Genomic DNA, 27954 nt, shown 5'->3' with positions numbered 1-27954 from the left:
AAATTGGAACTTGGAAGAAGGCCAAGGCGTGGACTCTGATTTATTTCTGGGATGTCTATTGGGACGCTGACACTAGGCTAAAATGAATTTGAGTAATTTTAGTTATCTTGCGGGGAAAACAAACATTGTCTTACCAAGTGGTTCAACATAAGGAATCCACGCAACGAAGTACAGTGTTCCCTCGATTTTCGTGGATCCAAACTTCTCGAAAAGTCTATACAGTACCACGATTTTTTAAAAAATTAATTAAAAAATACTTCGTGGTTTTTTCCCTATACTACGGGTTTCCCCGCCCGATGATGCCATATGTCATCGCCAAACTTTTGTCTGCCTTTAATATTTTTTTAATAAACTTTAATAAATAAACATGGTGAGTAATAATCTAAATGATTGCTAAGGGAATGGGAAATTGTAATTTAGGGGTTTAAAGTGTTAAAGGAAGGCTTGTGATACTGTTCATAGCCAAAAATAGTGTATTTACTTCCGCATCTTTACTTCGCAGAAATTCGACTTTCGCAGGCGGTCTTGGAACGCTTCCCCTGCGAAAATCGAGGGGACACTGTACCTATTTTTTTCTGCAACTCAGAGGTTAGTGGGCTGTCCAAACTCACCTAACTCAAAGTCCTTCTTTTCAAAAGGCCCCTGGACTTCATTTTTCCTTGAAGGATGTTTGGCGTCTCATCACAAGAGCTTCAAGAAAAAAAACCAAGAAAGTCCAGTTGCCTTTTGAAAAAACACTTTGGGACAACCGCAACATGTATAACTGAAAAATCGCCATAATCACTGGACTTACTCAATGTATCACCTTGTGTCCTGAGATCCCTTGGCAGGACCTCTCCCACCCCGCTCCCTGAGACTATGAGAGATCGCAACTTCCTTGCAATGCCAAAAAGCCTCAGCCTGTTTTATTTCTTTTTTTTTTTTCATTTTAAAAGAGTGGAGCTGGACTGAAGAAGCCCCTGCTGCTGCAAACCAAGCCACCTCTCTCACCAGTCCCATCCGCACAGTGGGCAATTTATTTTATTATTTTATTTATGCATTTATTATGTTATATTATTTACTTATTCATCCATCCATCCATTCTTTCAGACTTATATGCCACCCTACTCCCAGAGGACTCTGGGCGGCTCACATACACATAAAATACAATATAAAATCCCCTCAAAGCAGTACAAAACAATTTTAAACCCACCATTATTGGGGGTTTTATTGTAATTGTATGGTACTTTTATTGCTGTGAGTCCCACAGGATCGGGCGGCATATAAATCAAACAAATTAAATTAAATGAACTATTAAAAAAAATTAGGAAAACTACGCGTGCTTCGGGTGAGGCGTTCGAGAGGCAAAGGGGGTGTAGTAGCCGTTCCAGACGACGGCGAGGGGCGAGCGGCGCGCAGCCTGAGGGAAGAATGAATTCGCGGGCTCGCTGGTGGCAGAAGCGGAGCCGGGCGGCCTTTCCCTTCCCCCGCCTTTCCCACCGGCGACGTTTTTTTCCGGCTCCTTTCCCGCCAGAGACCGGCGCGCGCTCTGCACGTGCTCAGAGAGACAGAGAGAGAGACACACAGAGAAAGAGAGAGAGACGCTCGTCACGTGCTCCCGGGCAAAACCAAGGAGGCGGCGGCTTGTGCATTTTCGCCCCCTTCGGCGGGCGGAGCGAGGCGGGTAGCCAGGAGGACGGGCGCGCGCAAGCAAGGCAAGGCAGGCGAGGCGGAGGAAGGGGGTTGTGACTGGCCCGGCCCCGTTGCAGCTCGCGGCGGGTCGTAGCGGAGGAGGAGAAGGAGGAGGAAGGAGACGGCCTTGGCTCGACCGCCCGTTGGCGCCTCGGAACGGCTTGGCGCTGCCATTCCCCCTCGCAGCCCCGCCGGCCCGCGCATACCGCTGCCATTCCCCTCACAGCCCCGGCGACGCCCATTCTTGCGCTCGGTCCGGATGTGCAACAGTTTCCCTGAAGTTGCGCCTGGAGCTTAAGCGGGCGGACGGGCGGGAGGTTCTTGAGGTGGCGGGGGAGAAGGACTGAGGGGCAGCCGGACTTGGTGGGCAGCTCGCCCCGCGTGTGAACAGTCGGAGCGGGCGTCCGGTCCATCCCTGCTTCCCTCGGCTGTGCCGGCGGGAGATGCTCGGCTGCGCCGTCCTTGCCGTCCTCTCGGCTGTGCTGCGGCTGCTCCCGTTGTAGCCTCTCTGTCTCTCACACACTCCGGGCGGGAGCCGGCGATGTCCTCCTGAAGGCCGGCGAGGGAGAAGGAAGGCTGCGCTTGGGCTCCGCTAGGGCTCCGCTATGGGCGCCAAACAGACCAAGGGCTGCTCGCTGCCGGGCTCCGCCGGGAGCGAGAGCGGCAGCCCCCAGGGTCCCCTTGCAGCCCCCCGCCGACGGATCCTGCCTTCTCGGGAGCGCGGCAACTTCTTGGCGTCCCTCGTAGTGCGGTCGGGGGAAAAGTTCGGCAAGGGACCCGGCGGCGGCCTCCCCCCGTACCATCGCCGGATCGTCCTGATCCAAGATATGCTGAGGATGGTGAAGCAAGGCAGGCACGAGGAGGCGACCGATCTGCTGAAGTACCTGCGCCAGGTGAGAAGGTGGGAGGGCAGGTGGGATTTTGGGCGGGGCGGGGGGGGCGCTGACATGCTCCCAACAACAGTTAGCAGGTGCCTGGATCCTACTTAGTCACATAGAAACATATAAGGTTGACGGCAGAAAAAGACCTCCTGGTCCATCTAATCAAGTGTTGCCCAACCTTGGCAACTTGAAGTTATTTGGACTTCAATTCCCAGAATTCCCCAGCTGGCTGGAGAATTCTGGGAGTTGAAGTCCAGATATCTTCAAGTTGCCAAGGTTGGGAAACAATGTTCTAGTCTGCCCTTATACTATTTCCTGTATTTTATCTTTGGATGGGTATATGTTTATCCCAGGCATGTTTAAGTTACTGTGGATTTAACAACCACGTCTGCTGGAAGTTTGTTCCAAGCATCTACTACTCTTTCAGTAAAATAATATTTTCTCACATTGCTTCTGATCTTTCCTCCATCTAACCTCAGATTGTGCCTCCTTGTTCTTGTGTTCACTTTCCTATTAAGAAAACACTTCCCTCCTGAACTTTATTTAAGCCTTTAACACATTTAACCGTTTTGATCATGCCCCCCCCTCCCTTCTGGATGGATATACAGTAATCCCTCACTACTTCACGGTTCATCTTTTGCGGATTTGCTATTTCCCCAGTTTTCAACGGGGACTTAAATCCATTAAATTCATTAAAAAATTTAAATCCATTAAAAATTCATAAAATTCTTCTACAGTACTATTGTACTCTATTAAAGAAACTGGTAGGATATCACATGTAGTTCCAGCTGAGAAACATTATAGAATGACTGTTTAATGCAAAGGGTGGGTTTTAAAAGTTCAAATACTCATTAAATACATTAAAAAAATACCTTTCCTCTACTTCACGGAAATTCATTTTTCACAGGTGGTCTTGGAAAGCATCCCCCGCGAAAAACGAGGGATCACTGTATGTTTATCCCAGGCATGTTTAAATTCAGTTACTGTGGATTTACCAACCAGGTCTGCTGGAAGTTTGTTCCAAGTTATAGTTATTGGGGAGGCTTGGCTTCTTAGTATTTACTTAAACCGAGAAAGTCAGAAAATGGTTCTTAATCAAACTGATGGAATTGGGGGTTTGACCCCGCTGGAAGTGGAGGAATTTTGGAAATGAGAACTTAGGAGTTGGCGCTTGTTAAGGTGGCATAGCTGCTGGCTGAGAGGCATTATTAGCCGAGGTGAATTTTACATCCTAAAACTGGACGGTTGGCAAATTTCCCTTATTTGACTTGGAGCCCAGGAAGATTCTTGAAGGTGAGCCAAGAGATAGAGTTCTTGAAGGAATTTTCAAAAGGGGATTTCATTTGAGTTGAAGAAGCATTGGAGAAGAATGCCCTACACATTTCTGTAAGATCAGAAGGGGATATTGTACCACAGTTGAGCAAAAAAAAGGATAGCTGTTTGGATACAAGTCTTCTTCAAAGCAGTCTTTGCACATCTCCCAAGTTCTCAGCTCTGTCACAACAGAGTCACTTTTGCATTTTCTTGCTCTGCAGAGAAACTCAGCTGAGTGGTCCTTCTGAAGGAATCTCCTCTCAGTTATGGTGAAACTCCTGCTAAGTCACCTTAGGAGATGGGGGGGAAATATAGAAACATAGAAACATAGAAGACTGACGGCAGAAAAAGACCTCATGGTCCATCTAGTCTGCCCTTATACTATTTCCTGTATTTTATCTTACAATGGATATATGTTTATCCCAGACATGTTTAAATTCAGTTACTATTGATTTACCAACCACGTCTGCTGGAAGTTTGTTCCAAGGATCTACTACTCTTGGAACATTTTCTTCTTGGAACAATATTCTCTTCAAAGTTGTGATAGAGTTCAGCTCTTTGACTAAACCAGTAAAAGTTGCAAACCAAGCTTTTCTGATGTCTAAAATCTATGGCACAGTAAAGCATGGTTAAGCAAATGATAGCTCTGTCATTATTTCCTTACCATTGGTAGGATTGGGGACCCCTGGGAAGAATTGTACGAGAAACTTTTCTTGTCTGGCATTTAAAGGTTGTGCAGATGATGATGTTTGTCCATCGTGTTTAAAGAGGACCTTGACATCTAATGGGTTGTGCGCTGTACACGATGTGTCCCCAGGTGGCTGGTAAGGCCTATACGGGCACGAAATGTTCTGCCACATGTCGGGCAGACATGTGTGGGCACCATTGTCGCAGCATTTGCAGCTCTGGCAAATGATCCAGATTTGTAGGGAGAAGTGATTCAGAACATCCTTAGGTGCGCATGTAGCACCTATTGGCAGCTTCTTAAAGGTGCAGTATTTTTTTCCTGGGCTTACATGGCTCCCCTCCACAGATGTTGCATGATTCAAGAAATAGAGAACTGGAAGGGTTACCAAACAAACACTACATGCATGTTTATGGGTCCTTTGGATTACCTTCGTCTCTTCAAATCCAGACCTCTGCATGGCACTAACAGCAATAATAAAGGTCCAGATTTAGTGCATAATATTATATTAGGCAGCTGGATGGGTTGAGAACAATTGGACTGCAGAATCTGCTCAATGAAACTCCTACGTGTAACCTATTGATATACTGTATATCAATTAACCGGGTAGTTGAAAAGAGTAGCAAGGATTATAAGGATTTGATTGGCTTTGTTCTGCGTCTGACAAATTCTGGCAGTCACTATTGTATTTGATGTGTTCAGGTTTTTTCTCTCTTATATAGATGCGTTGGTTCATAGCATGCACATTTTTCTTCAGTAGCAAAGGCATACAAATTTAATAATAATAATAATAATAATAATAATAATAATAATAATAATAATAGTCCAGTTTGATTTGCAAAAAAGACTAAAATGAAAGATTATTTAAGATATTTGGGGGGGGGGGGAATTGGAGGCCAGTGAAACTTACGCCATACTTGCCAAGATCAAATGCAAATGCTGGTATAATTGTTTTCTGTTTTGCTTTGGTTTTTTGCTACAGTGTAGAGATTAACAACATGTTTAAATCCGCTGCCCGATGTTTCTTGGCAGTAATTGAATTACATTTGCTGAGAATTAATTAAAGGGAATCTGGACTGGCCTAGTGAACCCTGTGGATTACTTGGCATATTTCCTTGCCGAGTTGCATTGTATGGAGCCCCAAAGGAGTAAATTTCATTTAAGTTGGGTTAATAAAATTAATTTCTCCTGTTTAAAATTAAACTCAGCCCCCCAAATATATGGAAATGATCCTTTTTGGGGGGCTGAGAATTCCCAGCTAGATAGATACTGTTTGTCCCTCTCCCATTACAGTTTCCAGCTTTCCCCCAGAGCAGAAATTGATTTTAATCTGTTATGTTCCTTTGGGAGATCTTAGCCAAAGGGTCACTAGCCTCAGCTCAATTGGATGTTCCAGAGAGAGGGGAATATAAACGATAGCATTAACAAAATAAGCTGTGTTCTGGTGGGAACCATAATAACTGACAGTATCAGAGACATCCAAATCTCTTGATTGTCTGGCTATTAAAACCCCTTTCCGTGGGTGGTTTCTTGAGCTCAGCTTGGAAATTGCTCCTTAGGAAGACTTCTTATTTTATTGAGTTTCTTAAAGCAGCAATTCTAGGATAGATTCCCCCCCCCCTCTCCAGACTGCACTAAAATGCAAAAGTGGGACTGAAGATTGGAAAAACAGCCTGAGAAAAGCACTTCTACATCGTTATAGAAAACTACATGGATGTATCTGTGTAGTCACTAGGCATCAAGTTCCATTTAAGGGGTTTTTTTTAATCTTAGAATCATAAAAGCCATAAAAAATATCATAGAAAATAACAGGCTGTTTAGTGTTAAGGAGTGTGGAGAACCCTTGAGTTATGCACAGAGGGAAACGTGTCACATTTAGAACTTGGCAAAACTATAAGGCCCACTTTCCCAGGAGAACACTAAGGTTCACACACACACACACACACACATCTCAGAGGGCCCTTTCTTCCAGTTGTCTTACTTTGGTTGGTTTCCACTGATTACAGTGATACCTTGTCTTACAAACTTAATTGCTTCTGGGACGGCAGTACACTATCAAATCTGTTTTTTGCCATCCACAGGCTCCGGAGGCTTTCCTGAAGCCTGGGGAGGGTTAAAACGGCCTCCTCTGCCCTCCAGAAGGCTAAAACTAAGCTGGCAGGCGCCCACATTTGTGCTGGAGCTGTCGTAGGGAAGCACATTGCGTGCCTTCAGATATGGCTCCTGGTGCCAACTGTGGCACACATGCCATAGGTTCGCCATCACGGTATAGGGTCTCCTACTTGAGCAAGGGATTGGATCAGAAGCCTTCCAAGGTCCCTTCCAGCTGTATTTTGATTTTTTGGGGGACCAGAACCAAACCTTGGGTTGCAACAGATGGGTTAATATTATTGCGATGAAGGCTGGGAAATGGCTGAATTATGATAATGTGTGTTTATTATTATTATTATTATTATTATTATTATTATTAATTAGATTTGTATGCCGCCCCTCTCCGAAGACTCGGGGCGGCTCACAACAGTAATAAAAATAATATAGCAGTGGAACAAATCTAATATTGAAAACATATAAAACCCTATCATTATTTAAAAAAGCAAACAGCACATTCATACCAAACATAAAACAAAGTATAAAAAAGCCTGGGGGAAAGGTGTCTCAACTCCCCCATGCCTGGTGGTATAACTGAGTCTTGAGTAGTTTACGAAAGGCAGGAAGGGTGGGGGCACTTCTAATCTCCGGGGGGAGTTGGTTCCAGAGGTCCAGGGCTGCCACAGAGAAGGCTCTTCCCCTGGGGCCCACCAAACGACATTGTTTAGTCGACGGGACCCGGAGAAGGCCAACTCTGTGGGACCTTATCGGCCGCTGGGATTCGTGTGGTAGCAGGTGGTTCCGGAGGTACTCTGGTCCAATGCCATGTAGGGCTTTAAAGGTCATGACTAACACTTTGAATTGTGACCGGAAACTGATCGGCAGCCAGTGCAAGCCACGGAGTGTTGAAGAAACATGGGCAAATCTTGGAAGCCCCACGATGGCTCTCGCGGCTGCATTCTGCACGATCTGAAGTTCCCATGTAAAGAGCATTGCAGTAATCGAACCTCGAAGTGATGAGGGCATGAGTGACTGTGAGCAGTGACTCCCTGTCCAAATAAAGTCCCTCCATGAGTGAGAGATGTTTGCAGAGGGGCTGCCATAGTGGGGCCAGCTACGAAACCTTAATTTTCCAGATGAGCACACTTTCCAAGAAGAGCACTAAGCTGCAGGCATTCTTCGGTTCTATTTTCTAAGAATTCCTGTGGGGGCCCAAATGCCTGTTGGAAATAATGCTGGATGCAGGCACTTTGCTTTGCAATGTGCCAAATTTCCATTTCTTTAAAATTGAAATATTTAGGAAAGGAAGAATTTGGAGCAAATACCGTAGAGGCTGGCTGTGGGCAAATTGGTGCCCATATGTTTCAGTTGCTTTCTCGTCACCCTAGCTGTTTAAAATTCAAAGTTTATGTGTCTATGCATGGAGGGGGGGGGGGGAGTATCTGTTATTCTTATTTTATTCCTTCAGCCAATTTGTAGCAAACTCCATATCCATTGCAAGGTTCCTTTCCCTTTATAGAGTGTCCATGCAGTTACTATAATTTGGTTTTATGGTTCCTGGTGTTTTGATTTGTTGCTTGGAAGGAAGAGTCCCCAGTTGGGAAGACTCTTTCATGTCTTGCAGGCCTTCTTATACCTGTCGTGATTGCATTAAATTATTACTGATTACGGCACAGCAGTTTGCCAGCCTCATATTTGAAATCTCACCTCTGTATTCAGTGCTCCTTAAATGCTGTTAGTGACACAGGCTAGCTACAGAATTACAGTGGTGCCTCTACTTACGAACTTAATTCGTTCCATGACCAGGTTCTTATGTAGAAAAATTTGTAAGAAGAAGCTGTTTTTCCCGAATGTAAAAGCAAATAATGTGTGCGATTGGGAAAACCACAGGGAGGGTAGAGGTCCTGTTTCCTCCCAGGAGATTCCTAGAGAAGCCCCATGGAGGCTTCTCCCCACCTTTCCTGGCCCTGTTTCTTCCCAGGAGATTCCTAGAGAGCCCCCATGGAGGCTTCTCCCCACCTTTCCTGGCCCTGTTTCTTCCCAGGAGATTCCTAGAGAGCCCCCATGGAGGCTTCTCCCCATCTTTCCTGGCCCTGTTTCTTCCCAGGAGATTCCTAGAGAGCCCCCATGGAGGCTTCTCCCTGCCTTTTCTGGCCCTGTTTCTTCCCAGGAGATTCCTAGAGAGCCCCCATGGAGGCTTCTCCCTGCCTTTTCTGGCCCTGTTTCCTCCCAGGAGATTCCTAGAGAGCCCCCATGGAGGCTTCTCCCCACTTTTTTCGGTCCTATTTCCTCCCAGGAGATTCCTAGAGAGCCCCCATGGAGGCTTCTCCCCACTTTTTTCGGTCCTATTTCCTCCCAGGAGATTCCTAGAGAGGCCCCACGGAAGCTTCTCCCTGCCTTTTCCAGTTACAGTTTGGGAGGCTCGGATTTGTAAGTGGAAAATGGTTCTTGAGAAGAGGCAAAAAAATCTTGAACCTAAGAGCGCCTCTACCGGTTGTTATCTAGAACTTTTCTAGATAACAACCGATACAGGCGCTCTTAGGTAGAGGTACCACTGTACAGTGGAACCCCGACATAAGAGCTGCTCTACTTAAGAGCAACTCGAGATAAGAGCTGGGAGGGGAGAGATATTTTTGTTCTACTTACAAGCCCAAATTCGAGATACAAGCGCCAAGGAGCTGTCTCCTGAAGCCAAACGCTAACTTCCGCGTTCGGCTTCAGGAGACAGCTGCGAAGCGGCGCGCGTGTTTTAAAAGGTTGCAGCTGGCCTGGGGGGCTCGGGGGGGTGCTTGCAGCTTTCTTTCTTGCTCTTTTTCTTTCTCTCTTTTACCTTCCCTTCCTCTATTTCTTCTTTTCTTCCTCCTTCCCACCTTCTTCCCTCCCTCCCTCCTTTCACTCATTCCTCTCTTACTCTCCCCTTTCATAAGTTTCCTTGCTTCCTTCCTCTGTTCCTGTCCCTTCCCCCTTTCTTTCTTTCTTTCTTTCTTTCTTTCTTTCTTTCTTGCTCTTTTTCTTTCTCTCTTTTACCTTCCCTTCCTCTATTTCTTCTTTTCTTTCTCCTTCCCACCTTCTTCCCTCCCTCCCTCCCTTCACTCATTCCTCTCTTACTCTCCCCTTTCATAAGTTTCCTTGCTTCCTTCCTCTGTTCCTGTCCCTTCCCTCTTTCCTTCCTTCCTTCCCACCCTCCGTCCATTCATTCACCCATTCCTCTCTTGATCGCTTAAAGCCGGTCCCTGGTGCAAAAAGGGTTGGGGACCTCTGTCCTACAGGATTGGGTGGCAGAGAAGTTGAACATATGTAAATTTAAAAGTTTAAGAAAGTTTACAAGTTAAGTGAAAGAAACTTCATTATTCATTTATATGTACATGTACATTTCTTCATTAAAAACATGTCTTTCTGCATAATTTAGACTAACTTTGTGAGTTTTTTGAGGGCTGGAACCAATTAAAATTATTTACATTAATTCCTATGGGGAAAAGTCGTTCGAGATAAGAGCTGCTCAACTTAAGAGCCCAGGTCCGGAACGAATTAAACTCGTATCTCGAGGTACCACTGTATTTGCTTTATTTGATGGAGATTCCAAGGTGTGGAATGTTTAAAAGTTTGCAAAAACTGGCCCACTCATGTGAAGTAGCACCCTTAGAAGCAGTTGGCCCATTTATTCTCAATTTTTGGTAATAAACTGAGCAATGTCTATTCCAAATGCCAGGACAAATGTTCTTTCTAAGGCGGTGATGGCTAACTTTTTTGTCATTGCATGCCGAAAGCACCTGCACCCACAATACAATGTGTGTGTGACCAGCACATACACCCTGCGCTCCACATGCATGAAAAAAACCCTACAACCCTCCCATCCACCCTGCATGTACGTGTGACCCCTGCATGCACGTGTGATGCCCCCACAGAGGCACCCCATACATGGGTGGCAGAGACCCGAAACCCAACTGGCCAACGGAAGGCATGCACACAAGCGTGGTGGCACTGAGCTGGGCAACAGCTCATGTGTCCACAGAGATAGCTCTGCGTGCCACCCGTGCCATAGGTTTGCCATCACAGTTCTAAGGTGTTGAACCTGACACAGTGGCTGATGGCTATTTTTTTCTCATCTCTTGGGTAGGCAAGAGTTTCAAAGGCCCAGCCCAGAATATGGACAATGAAAGTTGGAAATACCATTGTGCAAATTTGCCCTTTGTCAGATGAAAATGAAATATTAATTCTTAATAAAATGAAGGGGCGGTGAGCAAGAGACTTCATAAAAATAATTAAAGCGGGGAAGGGATTTTTGTGGGGTCTTATTTTCCATTTTGCAATTACACAATGTGAGTCACAGCAGGGAAATCCCATCGTCTTCCAGATGCCTGTCGCAAGATGCTCACACCATCTTGTGCATTAATTCTTTGTGTTCTTAGTAAGGGAGGGGGTTGGGGGGGGGACAGAGATCAGAAACCCAGCTTGCCTGTTGCTAGGTGGACTAGTTTTCTACCAGCCCATTCATCAGTCTTGCGAAAGTGGAAGCATTTGGAAGCTCTTAGAGCAGTGGTTTTCAACCGGGGTTCCGCAGAACCCTAGGGTTCCACAAGCCAACCAAGAGTTCCACGAGTTAATGAAAAAAACCCATAAAACCGACCAGGAGCAGCAGCAGCCCTCGCCGCCCCCTCCGCCTTACTCTGCTTTTACCTCCTCCTCCTCCCAGAACACCGTTTCTCCCCGTCCGACAGCTGCAACCGGCAACCAAGTTGTCAGGCGGGGAGAAACCCCGTGGGTCAGAACTCTGTGCCATCCAGCTGCTCTGGCTCTCTGGCCCACCCCTGTCGATCATCCATTTTCTGTTTCTTTTTGGCGGAGGCGCCGCCCTGGAAAGAAGAGGCGCAGGGAGACCCCGCCCACCATTCCCGGGCTGAAGGGACCTGAGCGATGCCCGCAGTTTTTTTCCCCTTCTACACACTGTTGCTGGCTGCGTTAGGTAAAGAGTTAAAGAGGGTGGGAGTGAGAGGGGGAGGGAATGAGAGAGAGAAAGGGAGAAAGAGAGAGAAATGAGAAAATGATGGAGGGAAAGAATAATGGAGAGAAAATTGAGGCAAATGAGAGAGAAGGGAGAGAGAAATGAGAGTAAGATTAAGAGAGAGAGAGAGAGAGAGAGAGAGGATGAAGAGGGAAACATGAGAGAGATAAGGGAGAGGAAGAAAAAGGGAGAGGAAGAGGAAAGAGAGAAAAACAGAAATGAAAGTGAGAGAATGAGAACAAAAAGGGAGGAGAAAGAAATGAGAGAGAGAAGGAGGGAGAGGCACACAGAAATGAGAGAGACCTGGAGAGAGAGAAGGAGAGAGAAGGAAAAGAGAGAGAGAGAGATGTAGAGAGAAAGAAAGAAAGAGGGGAAAGAGAGGGAGGGAAAGAGAGAAGTGGAGAGGAAGGAAGGAGGGAGGGAGGGAAGGGAGAAAGGAAGGAAGGAAGGAGAAATGGAGGGAACAAGGAAGGAAGGAGAAATGGAGGGAACAAGGAAAGAAGGAGAAATGGAGGGGGAAGGAAGGAGGGAGGAAGAATGAAATGAATGGAGGGACAGAGGAAGGAAGGACTTTTTTGGGGGGAATTTATTTTTATTTTTCTCTCAACATACATTCAAACAATACAGTGTACCATCTAATTTTCCGTGAATAAAATGTGGTATTTTGTTAGTAACTAATATCAATCATCAAAAAAGTTGCAAAGGTTTTTTTTCTAATTTTGTCATCCAGTTACATACATTTTCTTTTAAATAAATTCCCTCCTTAATGTTCAAGACTAGCCTTGAAGGAACATAAACAGTACCGGTACACGGTACAGGTTCCACCAGAAATCTGATAACACCAAAGGGTTCCCCCGAAGAAAAAAGGTTGAAAAACACTGTCTCAGAGGAACATAAGGGACGATCAAGATGGCGAGAAAGCCAACGATGGAATTGTTGAAGCCTCAAGGGACAAAAGGACCAGGCACTTAAACGAGTCAAATAATAAGGGAATGATGCTGGGACAGACACAGGAAGGAGAAGGATTCAGAATTCGACCCCAGAGAAGAAATGATAGGAGGAAAGTTTTGGATGAGCGGTGATTTCCAATGTACATATATTCACATCCTGTAAGCTAGACTTGCAGCCGTATTGCGCAGCAAACCCACAAGTACAAATGCTAGCCTTGAGGATTAGACTGCAGCCCAATGTGAGTTTTCAGTTCTAGCATGTAGCTCTGGAGGATGCAGCATTTCACAAGGAAAACAGTGGCAAGTTGAACATTAGGAACATGTTTGATGTGGGTGTGTTGTCTGGACAGATTGTAAAATTTTTCTTCCTTCCTTGGAAGTTTTTAATGGAAGCTATTTTATCTCCCTATGCCCTTATGTTTCCACAAGGAAATAAATAATAGTGTTGGTGAACCTATGGCATGCATGCCACAAGTGGCACATAGAGCCACATGTGCACGCTGGCTAGCTGATTTTCGGGCCTTCTGGGCCCACTGGGAGTCAGGAAACAGGATGGATGGGGAAGACCTGTTTTTTGCTCTCCCCATGATCCAGAGCCTTTCTGCAGCCTGGGGAGGCTGAAAATGGGGTTGGGGGTGGGGAAGGCTGTTTTCACCCTCCCCAGTCTCCTAGAAAGGCTCTGGAGCTTGGGGAGAGCAAACACCCCCCCCCCCCAGGCCTTCTAGTTGAACCTGAAGTTGGCAAATGGGTAATTTTCTGCCCCCGGAGGGCCTCCGTGCATATGGAGGCTAGGGGAACAAAAGAGAAAGACTGGTGGAAACTCCTCGTTTTCCGCCTCCATTGCTCTGTCTATGCTGCAGACATCGCGATGGGGGGGAGTAAAACCCCCACTCAGTCCGTACACACCAGCATGACGGCAAATCTCTCTTCTAGTTTGTCTGTTCAGGCATTGGGAGCTTGATTATTATTCCTTCTCGTGATCTTGATACTATCCGTCTGTTGAAACAGTCTAGGACTGTATTGATATTTTTGATAGCTACAGCACACTGCTGGTCAGTACTTAAATGATCATCCACTAGGACACCTAGACTTCTAGAAAAAAATAAAATATATAGTTGGACAACTAACATATTGCTAATATGTTGTAAGCTTCCCTTGAGTCTAAGGAGAAGGGCAGCATAAAAAATTGAACGAACTAACTAACTAACTAACTAACTAACTAACTAACTAACTAACTAACTAACTAACTAACTAACTGCTTTTTTATGAAATTGCCAAATGGGCATTTGGGGCAGGAAAACATGGCTTTCTCCTGGAAACTGTATACCAATTGAATATCTCCCACTATACTTGAATGCAATATAGAAGTTATGGTTAATTTTTTCGGCACTGAGTACCAAAACTGGAATACGTGCATGCAAGCGTGCACATATGCGCCAGAGTGCCGTAACCCAGACGAGAGCAGCTAATCGGTGTGTGTGTGTGCATGCATGCAGCAGCCAAATTCCATCGCGTATGTGCACACTGGCCAGCTGCTCCGCTATGTATACGCACCTGCCAACTCCACTTCCAGATTCCTGCACACACATGAACATGGCCAGCTGGTCTGCACACGAAGACTAGCTGGCCGGCACGCATGCGCTCGCTGAAACCTGGAAGAGAGCAGTTGGCCAGTGCACAAGTGCAACAGACCAGCTGTCTCATGCGCTTATGTGTGATGAAACCCGGAAGAGCAGCTGGTGATGGCACATGTGCCCACAGAAAGGGCTTTGCATGCCCTCTCTGACACACGTGCCATAGGTTCACCATCACGGCAATATATATCCAAAGTGCTTGTTTGCGTTGTTAATTGATAGTGTTGACACCTTATTGACAAGGACTATGGATTGACATGAAATCTGGAATAGCATTGCAGAAATAACTATGTTTTGTTGATACAGTTTTCTGGTTAGTCATTTCATAAAGTCATTTCATACCGTATTTTTCAGAGTATAAAACACTTCTTTTTCCTTCCTTAAAGAGGCTAAAAATTTGGGTGTGTCTCATACTCTGAATGTAGCTTTTTTGAAGCTTTTTTTTCAGCCCTAACTAGCTGCTAACAATCTTCCCAGCTCTTATCTTGCAGGCTCTTTCATTGTTACTCTCTGCAAAGAATGTTTTCCAAGGCCTAAATCTGTGCAGGCTTTTTTCCATTGCTCTACTTGCTCAGAATGTTTCTATCCAGCCCTAACCAGGTGTTAACAATGTTCCCAGCTCCTAGCGACTTGCAAGCTCTTTCATTGTTACTCTCTGCAAAGAATGTTTTCCAAGCCCTAAGTCTTTGCAGGGTTTTTTTCATTGCTCTATTTGCTCAGAATCTTTCTATCCAGCCCTAACCAGGTGCTAACAATGTTCCCAGCTCCTAGCGACTTGCAAGCTCTTTCATTGTTACTCTCTGCAAAGAATGTTTTCCAAGGCCGAAGTCTGTGCAGGCTTTTTTTCATTGCTCTACTTGTTCAGAATGTTTCTATCCAGCCCTAACCAGGTGCTAACAATGTTCCTAGCGACTTGCAAGCTCTTTCATTGTTACTCTCTGCAAAGAATGTTTTCCAAGCCCTAAGTCTTTGCAGGGTTTTTTTCATTGCTCTATTTGCTCAGAATGTTTCTATCCAGCCCTAACCAGGTGCTAACAATGTTCCTAGCTCCTAGCGACTTGCAAGCTCTTTCATTGTTACTCTCTGCAAAGAATGTTTTCCAAGCCCTAAGTCTTTGCAGGCTTTTTTTCATTGCTCTATTTGCTCAGAATGTTTCTATTTATTTATTTATTTATTTATTACTTGGATTTGTATGCCGCCCCTCTCCGAAGACTCGGGGCGGCTCACAACATGTAAAAAGACAAATCATAAGTAATCAACAATTTAAAATTTTAAAGATTTAAAAAACCCCACAAACTAACAGACTCACACACAAGCATACCATATATAAATTCAATGTGCCCAGGGGGGGGGGATGTTTCAATTCCCCCATGCCTGACGGCAAAGGTGGGTTTTAAGAAGTTTGCGGAAGGCAGGAAGAGTAGGGGCAGTTCTAATCTCCGGGGGGAGTTGGTTCCAGAGGGCCGGTGCCGCCACAGAGAAGGCTCTTCCCCTGGGGCCCGCCAACCGACATTGCTTAGTTGACGGGACCCGGAGAAGGCCCACTCTGTGGGACCTAACTGGTCGCTGGGATTCGTGCGGCAGGAGGCGGTCTCGGAGATATTCTGGTCCAGTGCCATGAAGGGCTTTAAAGGTCATAACCAACACTTTGAATTGTGACCGGAAACTGATCGGCAGCCAGTGCAGACTGCGGAGTGATGGTGAAACATGGGCATACCTGGGTAAGCCCATGACTGCTCTCGCAGCTGCATTCTGCACGATCTGGAGTTTCCGAACACTTTTCAAAGGTAGCCCCATGTAGAGAGCATTACAGTAGTCGAACCTCGAGGTGATGAGGGCATGAGTGACTGTGAGCAGTGAGTCCCGGTCCAGATAGGGCCGCAACTGGTGCACCAGGCGAACCTGGGCAAACGTCCCCCTCGCCACAGCTGCGAGATGTTGTTCTAATGTGAGCTGTGGATCGAGGAGGACGCCCAAGTTGCGGACCCTCTCTGAGGGGGTCAATAATTCCCCCCCCAGGGTAATGGACGGACAGATGGAGTTGTCCTTGGGAGGCAAAACCCACAGCCACTCCGTCTTATCCGGGTTGAGTTTGAGTCTGTTGACACCCATCCAGGCCCCAACAGCCTCCAGGCACCGGCACATCACTTCCACCGCTTCGTTGACTGGGCATGGGGTGGAGATGTAAAGCTGGGTATCATCGGCATATTGATGATACCTCACCCCATGTCCTTGGATGATCTCATCCAGCCCTAACCAGGTGCTAACAATGTTCCCAGCTCCTAGCGACTTGCAAGCTCTTTCATTGTTACTCTCTGCAAAGAATGTTTTCCAAGCCCTAAGTCTTTGCAGGCTTTTTTTCATTGCTCTACTTGTTCAGAATGTTTCTATCCAGCCCTAACCAGGTGCTAACAATGTTCCCAGCTCCTAGCGACTTGCAAGCTCTTTCATTGTTACTCTCTGCAAAGAATGTTTTCCAAGGCCGAAGTCTGTGCAGGCTTTTTTTCATTGCTCTACTTGTTCAGAATGTTTCTATCCAGCCCTAACCAGGTGCTAACAATGTTCCCAGCGACTTGCAAGCTCTTTCATTGTTACTCTCTGCAAAGAATGTTTTCCAAGCCCTAAGTCTTTGCAGGGTTTTTTTCATTGCTCTAACTTGCTCCAAATGTTTCTTTCCATCCCTAACCAGATGCTAACAATGTTCCCAGCTCTTACTTGCTTGCAAGCTCTTTCGTTGTTACTCTCTCTGAATAAGGGTTTTTGTAGCCCTAACCAGGGGATAAAATAATGTGCTAAAACTGACCAGACTAAGGACTCTAGGCAGATGAATATATGGTAGGCGGATATTTTGTCTTCTTTTCCTCCCCCAAAACTATGGTGCATCTTATACTCCGGTGCATTTTGTACTCTGAAAAATACAGTACTTTGTACTATGGCCCCATCTCTGCTATATGTTTTGCAGACAAAAAGTCCTTCCTGTACGTTCCTGACACTTACATACCATATTCTCTGCTACAGTTTGCATAGTAAATGCGGGAGAGGTATGTGTAGGATGAACTGTGTTATTTTGTCATTCTATGCACTTTTTCAGACATTCTGCAGAAAAGTCTGAACCATTACTTTGGGAACCAACTCTGAAATGAAATTTTCATGTATTAGATTTATAAACCTAATTTTGTTCAGGTGTAAATTGTAGTCCATCCTCATATTTTTCCACACAACAAAACACCTCTGATTACTCAGTGTGGGTCTGTGGCCTGAAGGTAGACTACAACCTAGTTCTTTCTGCAATTGTCTGGCACCTTAACTTGCACTGGCTGTTTTGAGTAAATATGCAGAAATACTACAGTAAGAGCAAAAAGTTTAGGCTTCCGAACCAAAATTTGGTACATGTAGATTAAACAATTATATTGAGAGAATCATCTGAGATTCGTTGTCTTTCAGAAGCATCTTAGAGGGAATTGTTATATAATTATATATATTATATAATTTATTTAGTATTTATTTAGTATTATATAATTCAAAGTGTTGGTTATGACCTATAAAGCCCTTCATGGCACCGGACCAGATTATCTCAGGGCCCGCCTTCTGCTGCACGAATCCCAGCGACCAGTTAGGTCCCACAGAGTGGGTCTTCTCCGGGTCCCGTCAACTAAACAATGTCGCTTGGCGGGACCCAGGGGAAGAGCTTTCTCTGTGGCGGCCCCGGCCCTCTGGAACCAACTCCCCCCAGAGATTAGAATTGCCCCCACCCTCCTTGCCTTTCGTAAGCTTCTTAAAACCCATGCCTGCCCCCAGGCCTTACAATTTTATGCATGGTATGTTTGGTTTTTATAATAATGGGTTTTTAACTGTTTTTAGTATTGGATTATTATTATTATATGCTGTTTTATTATTGCTGTTAACCGCCCTGAATCTCCGGAGAGGGGCGGCATACAAATCCAACAAATAAATAAATAAATAAATAAATTTAATTAAAACACTATTAAAAAATCTATAGTCTGTTACCTTAAAACAGTTTTCAGAAGCCCAGTAAGGAATCACTTACGTAACGTGATCAAGAAACTGGGTATATACTGTATGTCTGTATACTCACCTAAAGAGAAGCTCAAATTGTTAGCATATTTACCCTGTATATATCACCTATACATTTAATGAAAACTTGCCAATTAAGATAAGGGCAAGAAAATTAAAAATGTAAAGGATAGCATCATTCAGTCACAGCAACATCCAAGCAAGAAAAACAGATCTACATAATCCGATCTGTTGCTGGAATAAAGAGATAAAAAATTATTTATTTTATTTGTTTTTCTGTTTGTTTTGTCAAATATCTATTGGTGTTATATAAAGATATAATAATATTTATATACATGATACTAGTAAAAGAGAAACATTAGGACACTCTGGTGCACTTATGCACGCCCCTTACTGACTTCGTAGGATTAGAAATTTGAGAAAATATTGGCAGAAAATCTATGTGAAGTTCTTTTCTCTCTCTTTATCCTATGAATGATATTGGAGTTTTATTTACTCTTAAGTGGGTAGAACTATCTAATTAACTATAAGGGCCCTGAGGCCCATTGGGATTGGGCGGCATAGAAGTACAAAATACTGTAAACAAACAAACAAACAAACAAACAAGTTCATTTTGCAATTCTGGAGATTGTTTCTCTTTATTTAATATATTTTCCTTGGAATAAGTCCAGTAGAACTAAACAAGACATACGGTAATAATGAGTAAAGTATTGGCCTGCTAGGTATTTGCTTGAATTATTTTCTATGTAGGAGTGATAGTGCAATTTTATCTGTCGGGTCATGAATTATTTTTTATGTAATAAGTAAAGTAAAGTAATAAAAATCAAATTTAGGTTTGTAACTATATTTTCATGTCCTCCCCTCAAATTCTGTCTTTCTAAAGGTGCTTGCTATCCTTCCTCCAACCACTCCTTTTCTCCCTAGTGCCAAAATATCAGAATAGGTGATATTTCAGTCCTGAACAAACTGAACTTACTTTGCCTGGATGCCACAACAGAGAATAAGGTAGATCTGATGGAATTTCTCTGTCCCTTAAAAAAAAGGTTCTGCTAAAGCAGTGATTCTCAACCTTTCTAATACCATAACCCTTTAATACAGTTCCTCATGTTGTGGTGACCCCCAACCATAAGTCTAGCGCCAATTCTCCCAACAGAGCTTTAAGCTGATTGGCAGGAAGGTCAGAGGGACATCCCTCTGTAAACGCCTGATTGGTCGGATTGTAAAAATATGTTCCATGGCGCCAGAATAGAAGCTTTAATTCCTAACACCATGGGAAATTTGTCTTTTCCCACGGTCTTAGGCGACCCCTATGAAATGGTTGTTCGACCCCCAAAGGAATCCCGATCCGCAGGTTGGGAACCACTGTGCTAAAGTCACCAATTGACCTGGATAAAGATCCTTGAAAGTATCCTTCTTCTAGAAAATTGCCCTACAATTTCTCCCTTCCCACCACACACACATATAACAGACCTCTGTGACTTCCTGTTTTATCCAGGGTTTTTTTTCACTGGTGCCCAAAAACATATTCCTTTCCACTCCTGGAACTATAATGCAAGAATCAACTTCCCTTGATGCTTCTGAAGAGGTAGCTGTATTTGTTCGTTGCTGCAGTCTCTGTGTCTCCCCCTCTCCCCCAAAAAGCTCCCAAGTCTTGGAGCATCTTAGCAAATAAATTTATTTTCATGCAAGCTTTTAAGAAACATAGAAACATAGAAGACTGACGGCAGAAAAAGACCTCATGGTCCATCTAGTCTGCCCTTATACTATTTCCTGTGTTTTATCTTAGGATGGATATATGTTTATCCCAGGCATGTTTAAATTCAGTTACTGTGGATTTACCAACCACGTCTGCTGGAAGTTTGTTCCAAGGATCTACTACTCTTTCAGTGAAATAATATTTCCTCACATTGCTTTTGATCTTTCCCCCAACTAACTTCAGATTGTGCCCCCTTGTTCTTGTGTTCACTTTCCTACGGTATTAAAAACACTTCCCTCCTGAACCTTATTTAACCCTTTAACATATTTAAATGTTTCGATCATGTCCCCCCTTTTCCTTCTGTCCTCCAGACTATACAGATTGAGTTCATGAAGTCTTTCCTGATACATTTTATGCTTAAGACCTTCCACCATTCTTGTAGCCCGTCTTTGGACCCGTTCAATTTTGTCAATAACTATATTAAGGATCACAGTCCAGTCTTATCAAATCAGTGAGTGAAGTTGTGTGAATGAGTTTTTAACCTGTTACTCATCTGTGTCCATTCCTTTGTCCTCAATGCCTCTGGGAGGAATCGTCAATGATAAAATATGGATCACTTCATTTGCTGGAGTTTGAGATGGTGGCGTGAGACCCTGAACCTCAATAAGGATCATCTTAGATTTTGAATAATTCCTGTTTTGGGTTGTTTTTTTAAACAACCATTTTCATCTCTGCAGATTAGTTTTTGGCAGGCCAAAAAGAATCAGTGCTGGGAAGAATTTGTATTTCCGAGCTCTCTGCTTGGATCTGGAAATAATATAATCTCAGAACGGAGTGGACCATATGCCTTTTTCTACGTCAGATCTAAATCTGTTTTGATAAACATTCTGCTAAGCTCTGCCTGAAAAAAGGATTTGTAGGGGCATCTTGTCTTGCCTGGAACTTTTCAGAGACATTTCCCTAAAATGTAGGGCAAAATTTGTGGCAGGGAATAGGGAGTCGTTTTTATTTTATTTTATTTTATTTTTTGGATTTATATGCCGCCCCTCTCTGAGGACTCGGGGCTGCCTCCAGCATATGATGAGTTCCAGGGGCATGTTCATAGCTCAGCCACAAGCAGCAGCTCTTAATAGAGAAACATAGAAACATAGAAACATAGAAGTCTGACGGCAGAAAAAGACCTCATGGTCCATCTAGTCTGCCCTTATACTATTTTCTGTATTTTATCTTAGGGTGGATATATGTTTATTCCAGGCATGTTTAAATTCAGTTACTGTGCATTTATCTACCACGTCTGCTGGAAGTTTGTTCCAAGCATCTACTACTCTTTCAGTAAAATAATGTTTTCTCATGTTGCTTTTGATCTTTCCCCCAACTAACTTCAGGTTGTGTCCCCTTGTTCTTGTGTTCACTTTCCTATTAAAAACACTTCCCTCCTGGACCTTATTTAACCCTTTAATATATTTAAATGTTTCGATCATGTCCCCCCTTTTCCTTCTGTCCTCCAGACTATACAGATTGAGTTCATTAAGTCTTTCCTGATACGTTTTATGCTTAAGACCTTCCACCATTCTTGTAGCCCGTCTTTGGACCCGTTCAATTTTGTCAATATCTTTTTGTAGGTGAGGTCCTTGATGATAAAACGATTTGGAATTGTAATGAAATACGATACAATCTCCACTCTCAGATGGGGGACCCCCTTATTAGACTTACATCAGTAAATAGAAGGGGTACAGTTAGGCTGCACAACCTGGTTAATTGGGTCAGTTAAAGCCTAGAGGTTTTCCCACAAAATGTTAAACATTTTGTCTATGGGAAACAGCTCTCTCTCTCTCTCTCTCTCTCTCTCTCTCTCTCTCTCTCTCTCTCTCTCTCTCTCTCTCTCTCTCTTTGTTTCTCCCTGCCTCTTTTTCTGCCTCTCTCTTTGTTTGGGTCTGTCTCCTTCTCTCTTTCTTCTTCTATCTTCTATTTAGATTTATATACTGCTTCACAGTGCTTTACTGCCCTCTCTAAGCAGTTTACAGAGAGTCAGCATATGTTGCCCCTAACGGAGCTAGCCGTTCCAGGGGAAGGAGGGATCGCTGCTTAGTAGCGATCCCTTCTTCAGGCTCCATGAGCTTAACTCAAGGCACTGGTGATGAGTGTAATTCTGGCCCTGGGCTCAAGTTGTTGCTACTCAATGCCAGGTCGGTGGTAAATAAAGCTCTCCTCATCCGGGATCTGATCCTGGATGAGGAGGCCGACCTGGCTTGTGTGACTGAAACCTGGCTGGGCCTGGAGGGAGGAGTTCCTCTCTCTGAAATTTGCCCAGCTGGGTTTCGGGTATGGCACCAACCTCGACCCCAGGGAAGGGGGGGGAGGAGTGGCTATTATAGCCAGGGAGAGTCTTGGCCTGCGTAGGCTCATTGCTCCAGAGGTTGCGGGTTGCGAGTCCCTCCTGGTGAAGTTGGACTTAGGGGTTCAGGTGGGCTTGTTACTCACGTACCTGCCTCCCAGCTGCGTGTCAACAGCCCTGCCTGTGCTACTCGAGGAGGTGGCCGGGCTGGCGGTGGAGTTCCCCGGACTTATCGTCCTGGGGGACTTCAATCTGCCGTCGCTCGGCGGTTCCTCTGGACTGGCACAGGAGTTCATGGCCACCATGACAGCCATGGACCTGACTCAAGTAGTTCAGGATCCGACTCACGAGGGTGGGCACGCACCCGATATGATATTCCTCTCTGAGCAACTGAGTAATGATCTGAGATTAAGGGGCTTAGAAGTGTTGCCTTTGTCGTGGTCAGATCATTTCCTAATGCGGCTTAACTTCCTGGCTCCAATCCTTCCCCGCAGGGAGGCGGAACCAATTAGGAGGTTCCGCCCCAGACGCCTGATGGATCCAGAAGGCTTCCAGATGGCGCTTGGGGTTATTCCAGATACACTTGTCCACAGTTCGGCAGAGTCTCTTGCTGAGGCCTGGAACAAGGCTGCAGGGGAGGCTCTTGACCGGATTGCGCCGTTGCGACCTCTCCGCGGCACTAGACCCCGTAGAGCTCCATGGTTCAACGAGGAGCTCCGGGTGTTGAAGCGCCAGAAGAGACGTCTGGAGAAGCGATGGAGGAAGAGTAAGTCCGAATCCGATCGAACACTTGTAAGAGCTCATATTAAGACTTACAAAGTGGCGCTCAAGGCGGCAAGATGCGCGTATCATGCCGCCTTGATTGCATCAGCGGAATCCCGCCTGGCCGCTCTGTTTAGGGTAACCCGCTCCCTTCTTAATCAGAGGGGAGTTGGGGAGCCCTTGCAGAGTAGTGCCGAGGATTTTAACACGTTTTTCGCTGATAAAATCGCCCGGATCCGAGCGGACCTCAACTCCAATTGTGAAACAGAGTCGACTGACAATGAGTCAGTCGAGGTGACTGGGGCTAAACGTCTTTGTCCATCTGTCTGGGAGGAGTTTGACTTGGTGACACCTGATGAAGTGGACAAGGCCATTGGAGCTGTGAGTTCCGCCACCTGTTTACTGGATCCGTGTCCCTCTTGGCTGGTTTCGGCCAGTCGAGGGGTGACACGGAGCTGGGTCCAGGAGATTGTCAACGCCTCCTTGGGGAGGGGGTCCTTTCCGCCCCTTTATAAGGAGGCGGTTGTGCGCCCCCTCCTCAAGAAGCCTTCCCTGGACCCAGCCGTGCTTAATAACTACCGTCCAGTCTCCAACCTTCCCTTCATGGGGAAGGTTGTCGAGAAGGTGGTGGCACTTCAACTCCAGCGGTCCTTGGATGAAGCCGATTATCTAGGTCCTCAGCAGTCTGGATTCAGGCCCGGCTACAGCACGGAAACTGCTTTGGTCGCGTTGATGGATGATCTCTGGCGAGCCCGGGACAGGGGCCTGTCCTCTGTCCTGGTGCTCCTTGACTTCTCAGCGGCTTTCGATACCATCGACCATGGTATCCTTCTGCGCCGGCTGGAGGGGTTGGGAGTGGGAGGCACTGTTCTTCAGTGGTTCTCCTCCTACCTCTCTGGCCGGTCGCAGTCGGTGTTAGTGGGGGGTCAGAGGTCGACTCCTAGGTTTCTCCCTTGTGGGGTGCCTCAGGGGTCGGTCCTCTCCCCCCTGCTATTTAATATCTACATGAAACCGCTGGGCGAGATCATCCAAGGGCATGGGGTGAGGAATCATCAATATGCCGATGATACCCAGTTGTACATCTCCACCCCATGTCCAGTCAACGAAGCAGTGGAAGTGATGTGCCGGTGCCTGGAGGCTGTTGGGGCCTGGATGGGTGTCAACAAACTCAAACTCCCCAGACAAGACGGAGTGGCTGTGGGTTTTGCCTCCCAAGGACAATTCTATCTGTCCGTCCATTACCCTGGGGGGGGAATTATTGACCCCCTCAGAGAGGGTCCGCAACTTGGGCGTCCTCCTCGATCCACAGCTCACATTAGAAAAACACCTTTCAGCTGTGGCGAGGGGGGCGTTTGCCCAGGTTCGCCTGGTGCGCCAGTTGCGGCCCTATTTGGACCGGGAGTCATTGCTCACAGTCACTCATGCCCTCATCACCTCGAGGCTCGACTATTGTAACGCTCTCTACATGGGGCTACCTTTGAAAAGTGTTCGGAAACTTCAGATCGTGCAGAATGCAGCTGCGAAAGCAATTATGGGCTTCTCCAAGTATGCCCATATCACTCCAACACTCCGCAGTCTGCATTGGCTGCCGATCAGTTTCCGGTCACAATTCAAAGTGTTGGTTATGACCTATAAAGCCCTTCATGGCACCGGACCAGAATATCTTCGGGACCGCCTCCTGCCGCACGAATCCCAGCGACCGGTTAGGTCCCACAGAGTTGGCCTTCTCCGGGTCCTGTCGACTAAACAATGTCGTCTGGCGGGACCCAGGGGAAGAGCCTTCTCTGTGGGGGTCCCGACCCTCTGGAACCAGCTCCCCCCTGAGATTAGGATTGCCCCCACCCTCCCTGCCTTTCGTAAACTCCTTAAGACCCACCTTTGCCGTCAGGCATGGGGGAACTAAAACACCTCCCCCTTGCCCATGTTGTTTTGTTGATTGATTGACTGTGTGCCTGTTTTTTATATATACTGTTTTTATGAGATTATTAATTTAAATTGTAACTAGATGGGTGGGCATTGGATTTGGTATTATGTACTGTACTGTTTTTTATTATTGTTGTGAGCCGCCCCGAGTTTGCGGAGAGAGGTGGCATATACTGTAAATCCAATAAACCTAACCTAACCTAACCGTCTTCATTTTACCTATCGTGGAGGAATGGAAGGCTGAGTCAACCTGAGATTCGATCTGCCAAACTGCTGGCAGCTGTTGGTCAGTAGAAGTAGCACTCTAACCACTGTAACACTCTCCCCCTCCCTCTCCCTCTGTATCTCTCTCTCTTTCTGTCTGTCTGTCTGTCTCTCTCCTTCTTCCTCTCTCTCTCTCTCTCTCCAGCACTCTCTGAGTCTCACGGCTGCTTCTTCCGGCCATGCTCCACATCGTAATGGGCTCCAGGAGAAGGCGGAGGTGCCGTCTCCCCCATTGTGAAGCGTGTTAATTTAATATACTGTACATGACACTAGTAAAAAGTAGTTACCAGCGTGCCTAATAACTACAGTGATACCTCATCTTACAAACGCCTCGTCATACAAACTTTTTGAGATACAAACCTGGGGTTTAAGATTTTTTTGCCTCTTCTTACAAACTATTTTCACCTTACAAACCCACCACCGCCGCTGGGATGCCCCGCCTCCGGACTTCAGTTGCCAGCGAAGCACCCGTTTTTGTGCTTCTGAGATTTCCCTGAGGCTCCCCTCCATGGGGAACCCCATCTCCGGACTTCCGTGTTTTTGTGATGCTGCAGGAGAATCCCAGCAGTGCAAAAACGGGCGCTTCGCTGGCAACAGAAGTTCAGAGGTGGGGTTTCCCAGCAAGGGGAGTCTCAGTGAAATCGCAGCATCGCAAAAACACAGAAGTCCGGAGGTGGGGTTTCCCATGGAGGGGAGCCTCATGGGAATCCCAGCAGTGCAAAAACGGGTGCTTCGGCTGGCAAAAGGGGTGAATTTTGGACTTGCACGCATTAATCGCTTTTCCATTGATTCCTATGGGAAACATTGTTTAATCTTACACACTTTTCAGCTTAAGAACCATGTCCCAGAACCAATTAAGTTTGTAAGACAAGGTGTCACTGCAGTGTTCCCTCTAACTTTTTTGGGGGGTGGGCGGAAAGGTATAGTGTCTGAGCAGCTGTCCCTTTGGGACTGGGCGGCACAGAAATAATAAACAAACAAACAAACAAACAAACAAATAAAAAACCCACCCTGTTTTGCCTCAGAGAATTTCAAAATAAAATACTGTACTGTGTGTCTATAACAGTGAGCTCATAATAGGGCAACTCTATCAATATCAAAATGCCACTTAAATAGTTGAGCTAGTTTCAAACTAGATTTTGATTTTCTTTCTCTCTTCCTTACTCCCATTCTTTTTCTTTCTCTTTTCCTTCCTCTCTTTTTTCTATCTGTTTCTCTCTCTTCCTCTCTCTCTCTTTCCCTCTCACTCTTTCCCTCTTGGCTTCTGGGCAGGTTTGGAAAACTCTGAGTTGATGATGATTTTTAAGTGAGCGATTGCTCACTGCTCAGCTTAGAGGGAACTATGTATCACTGTACTAGTAAAAAACTAGTAATCAGCATGCGTTCTGTCCCTTGTCCAAGGGGACGAAAGGCACACTGGTGCACTTATGCATGCCCCTTACTGACCTCTTAGGAATCGGGAGAGGTCAACAGTACAGTAGAGAGTCTTCTCAGGCCAGGAGTGACCGGGAGGGGGACAGAGAGGGGCAGGGCCAGCCATTGAAGGGGTACTGCCAAGAGGGAAACACAACAGAAGGATAAAAGAGCTAGAGGTTGCCAACACCCATTGCTTCGGCCCACCTGTGCCGCCAGCCCCCACTTGCGCAACAGCACCATTACCTCATTCTGCTCAGTGAGGGCTTCACTACTTCTTGCATGTTGCACTATCTGCAAAGTTTCATGTTGTACATACCATTCTCTATGGCGAAGATTTCCAGCCCTACCACGAGCTGCTCAGCCGGTCCCATACTCCAGAGCTCTATGTCAACAGGTGGTTAAACCGATTAACCCCTTGTGACCTCTCTCTTCACTGTAGGATACGCCTTTTTTTTCTTGAGGGGAGGCCGCCTGTCAAGCTGGTGCAGAAGTTAGTGATAAATTAATGGCTTGCCACACTATAGAAGGCCTGGTGCTTATGGGAACTTGGGAAGGGTGATTTTCATGAGCGAACAGATGCAGCCACAAATTTATTTATTTAATTAAATCGACTTCTGTGCCACCCAATCCCAAAGGATTCAGAGCATTCTTTCAAGTGGTTCAAGGCCATCCTATGCCCACCCACCTGGGCGGAAGCGGAAGGAGGACTGGCTACGCTGGCACAACCTGAATGTGGGTGGGAGACAAGGGATGTGAACTTTCAACTGGGTGGGAAACTCAGATTCATGTTTCCCAGTGTACCTGCCAGGATGGATCCAGCAATACATTTGAACTTTGAGGAGTACTTTGATTTGGACTCTGGTTTACCTTGGATGTACCTGGAACCTTGACATCTAACCTGTCACAGGACTGGCCCATTGGTCATCCTGGAGCAGCTCCTCCACCTGGGTGCACAGCAGGCCACCAACATTTTCTCCATGGACCATCGGTGTTGACCGCTGGCTTATTGTATTGCTTAGATGTTCACTTTGTAAAGTTATGGTTTAGGAACCTATTTCGGTATGTAATTGAGTGGTATGGGTGGGTGGTGTGATTACAACCAGCTACTGTAATCTGAAGTGGTGGTCATAATCATCATCACATCAGGTTTTTAAGCATTTTGGAGAGTTCAAAAATGTTCCATGTTCCAAAAACTACCAGGAAAACTAGAGGACTTTGGTTTCCTAATTGACTAGAGTGAAACATAGAAAACTTGGGGAAGAACTGGAGCTAACCCTTTTCAGGAAATTAGAGATTAA

General features: G+C 45.7%; 1 protein-coding gene across 1 annotated transcript in view; it reads left to right on the top strand.

The window, feature by feature from the left end:
* The first annotated feature begins 1614 nt into the window (after window positions 1–1614).
* Window positions 1615–27954, top strand: part of LRRC75A (leucine rich repeat containing 75A) — a 109800-nt gene continuing 83460 nt past the window's right edge. Inside the window, exon 1 of the mRNA XM_070735002.1 lies at window positions 1615–2564. Coding sequence (XP_070591103.1) covers window positions 2277–2564 — 288 coding nt within the window. The 5' untranslated portion in view covers window positions 1615–2276. The remainder of the gene's footprint in view (window positions 2565–27954) is intronic.

The sequence above is a fragment of the Erythrolamprus reginae genome, chromosome 1, assembly GCF_031021105.1.
Source record: "Erythrolamprus reginae isolate rEryReg1 chromosome 1, rEryReg1.hap1, whole genome shotgun sequence".
Taxonomy (NCBI): Eukaryota; Metazoa; Chordata; class Lepidosauria; order Squamata; family Dipsadidae; genus Erythrolamprus; species Erythrolamprus reginae.
Note: the sequence above shows the minus strand (reverse complement) of the source record. Positions and strands in the feature narration are given on the sequence as shown.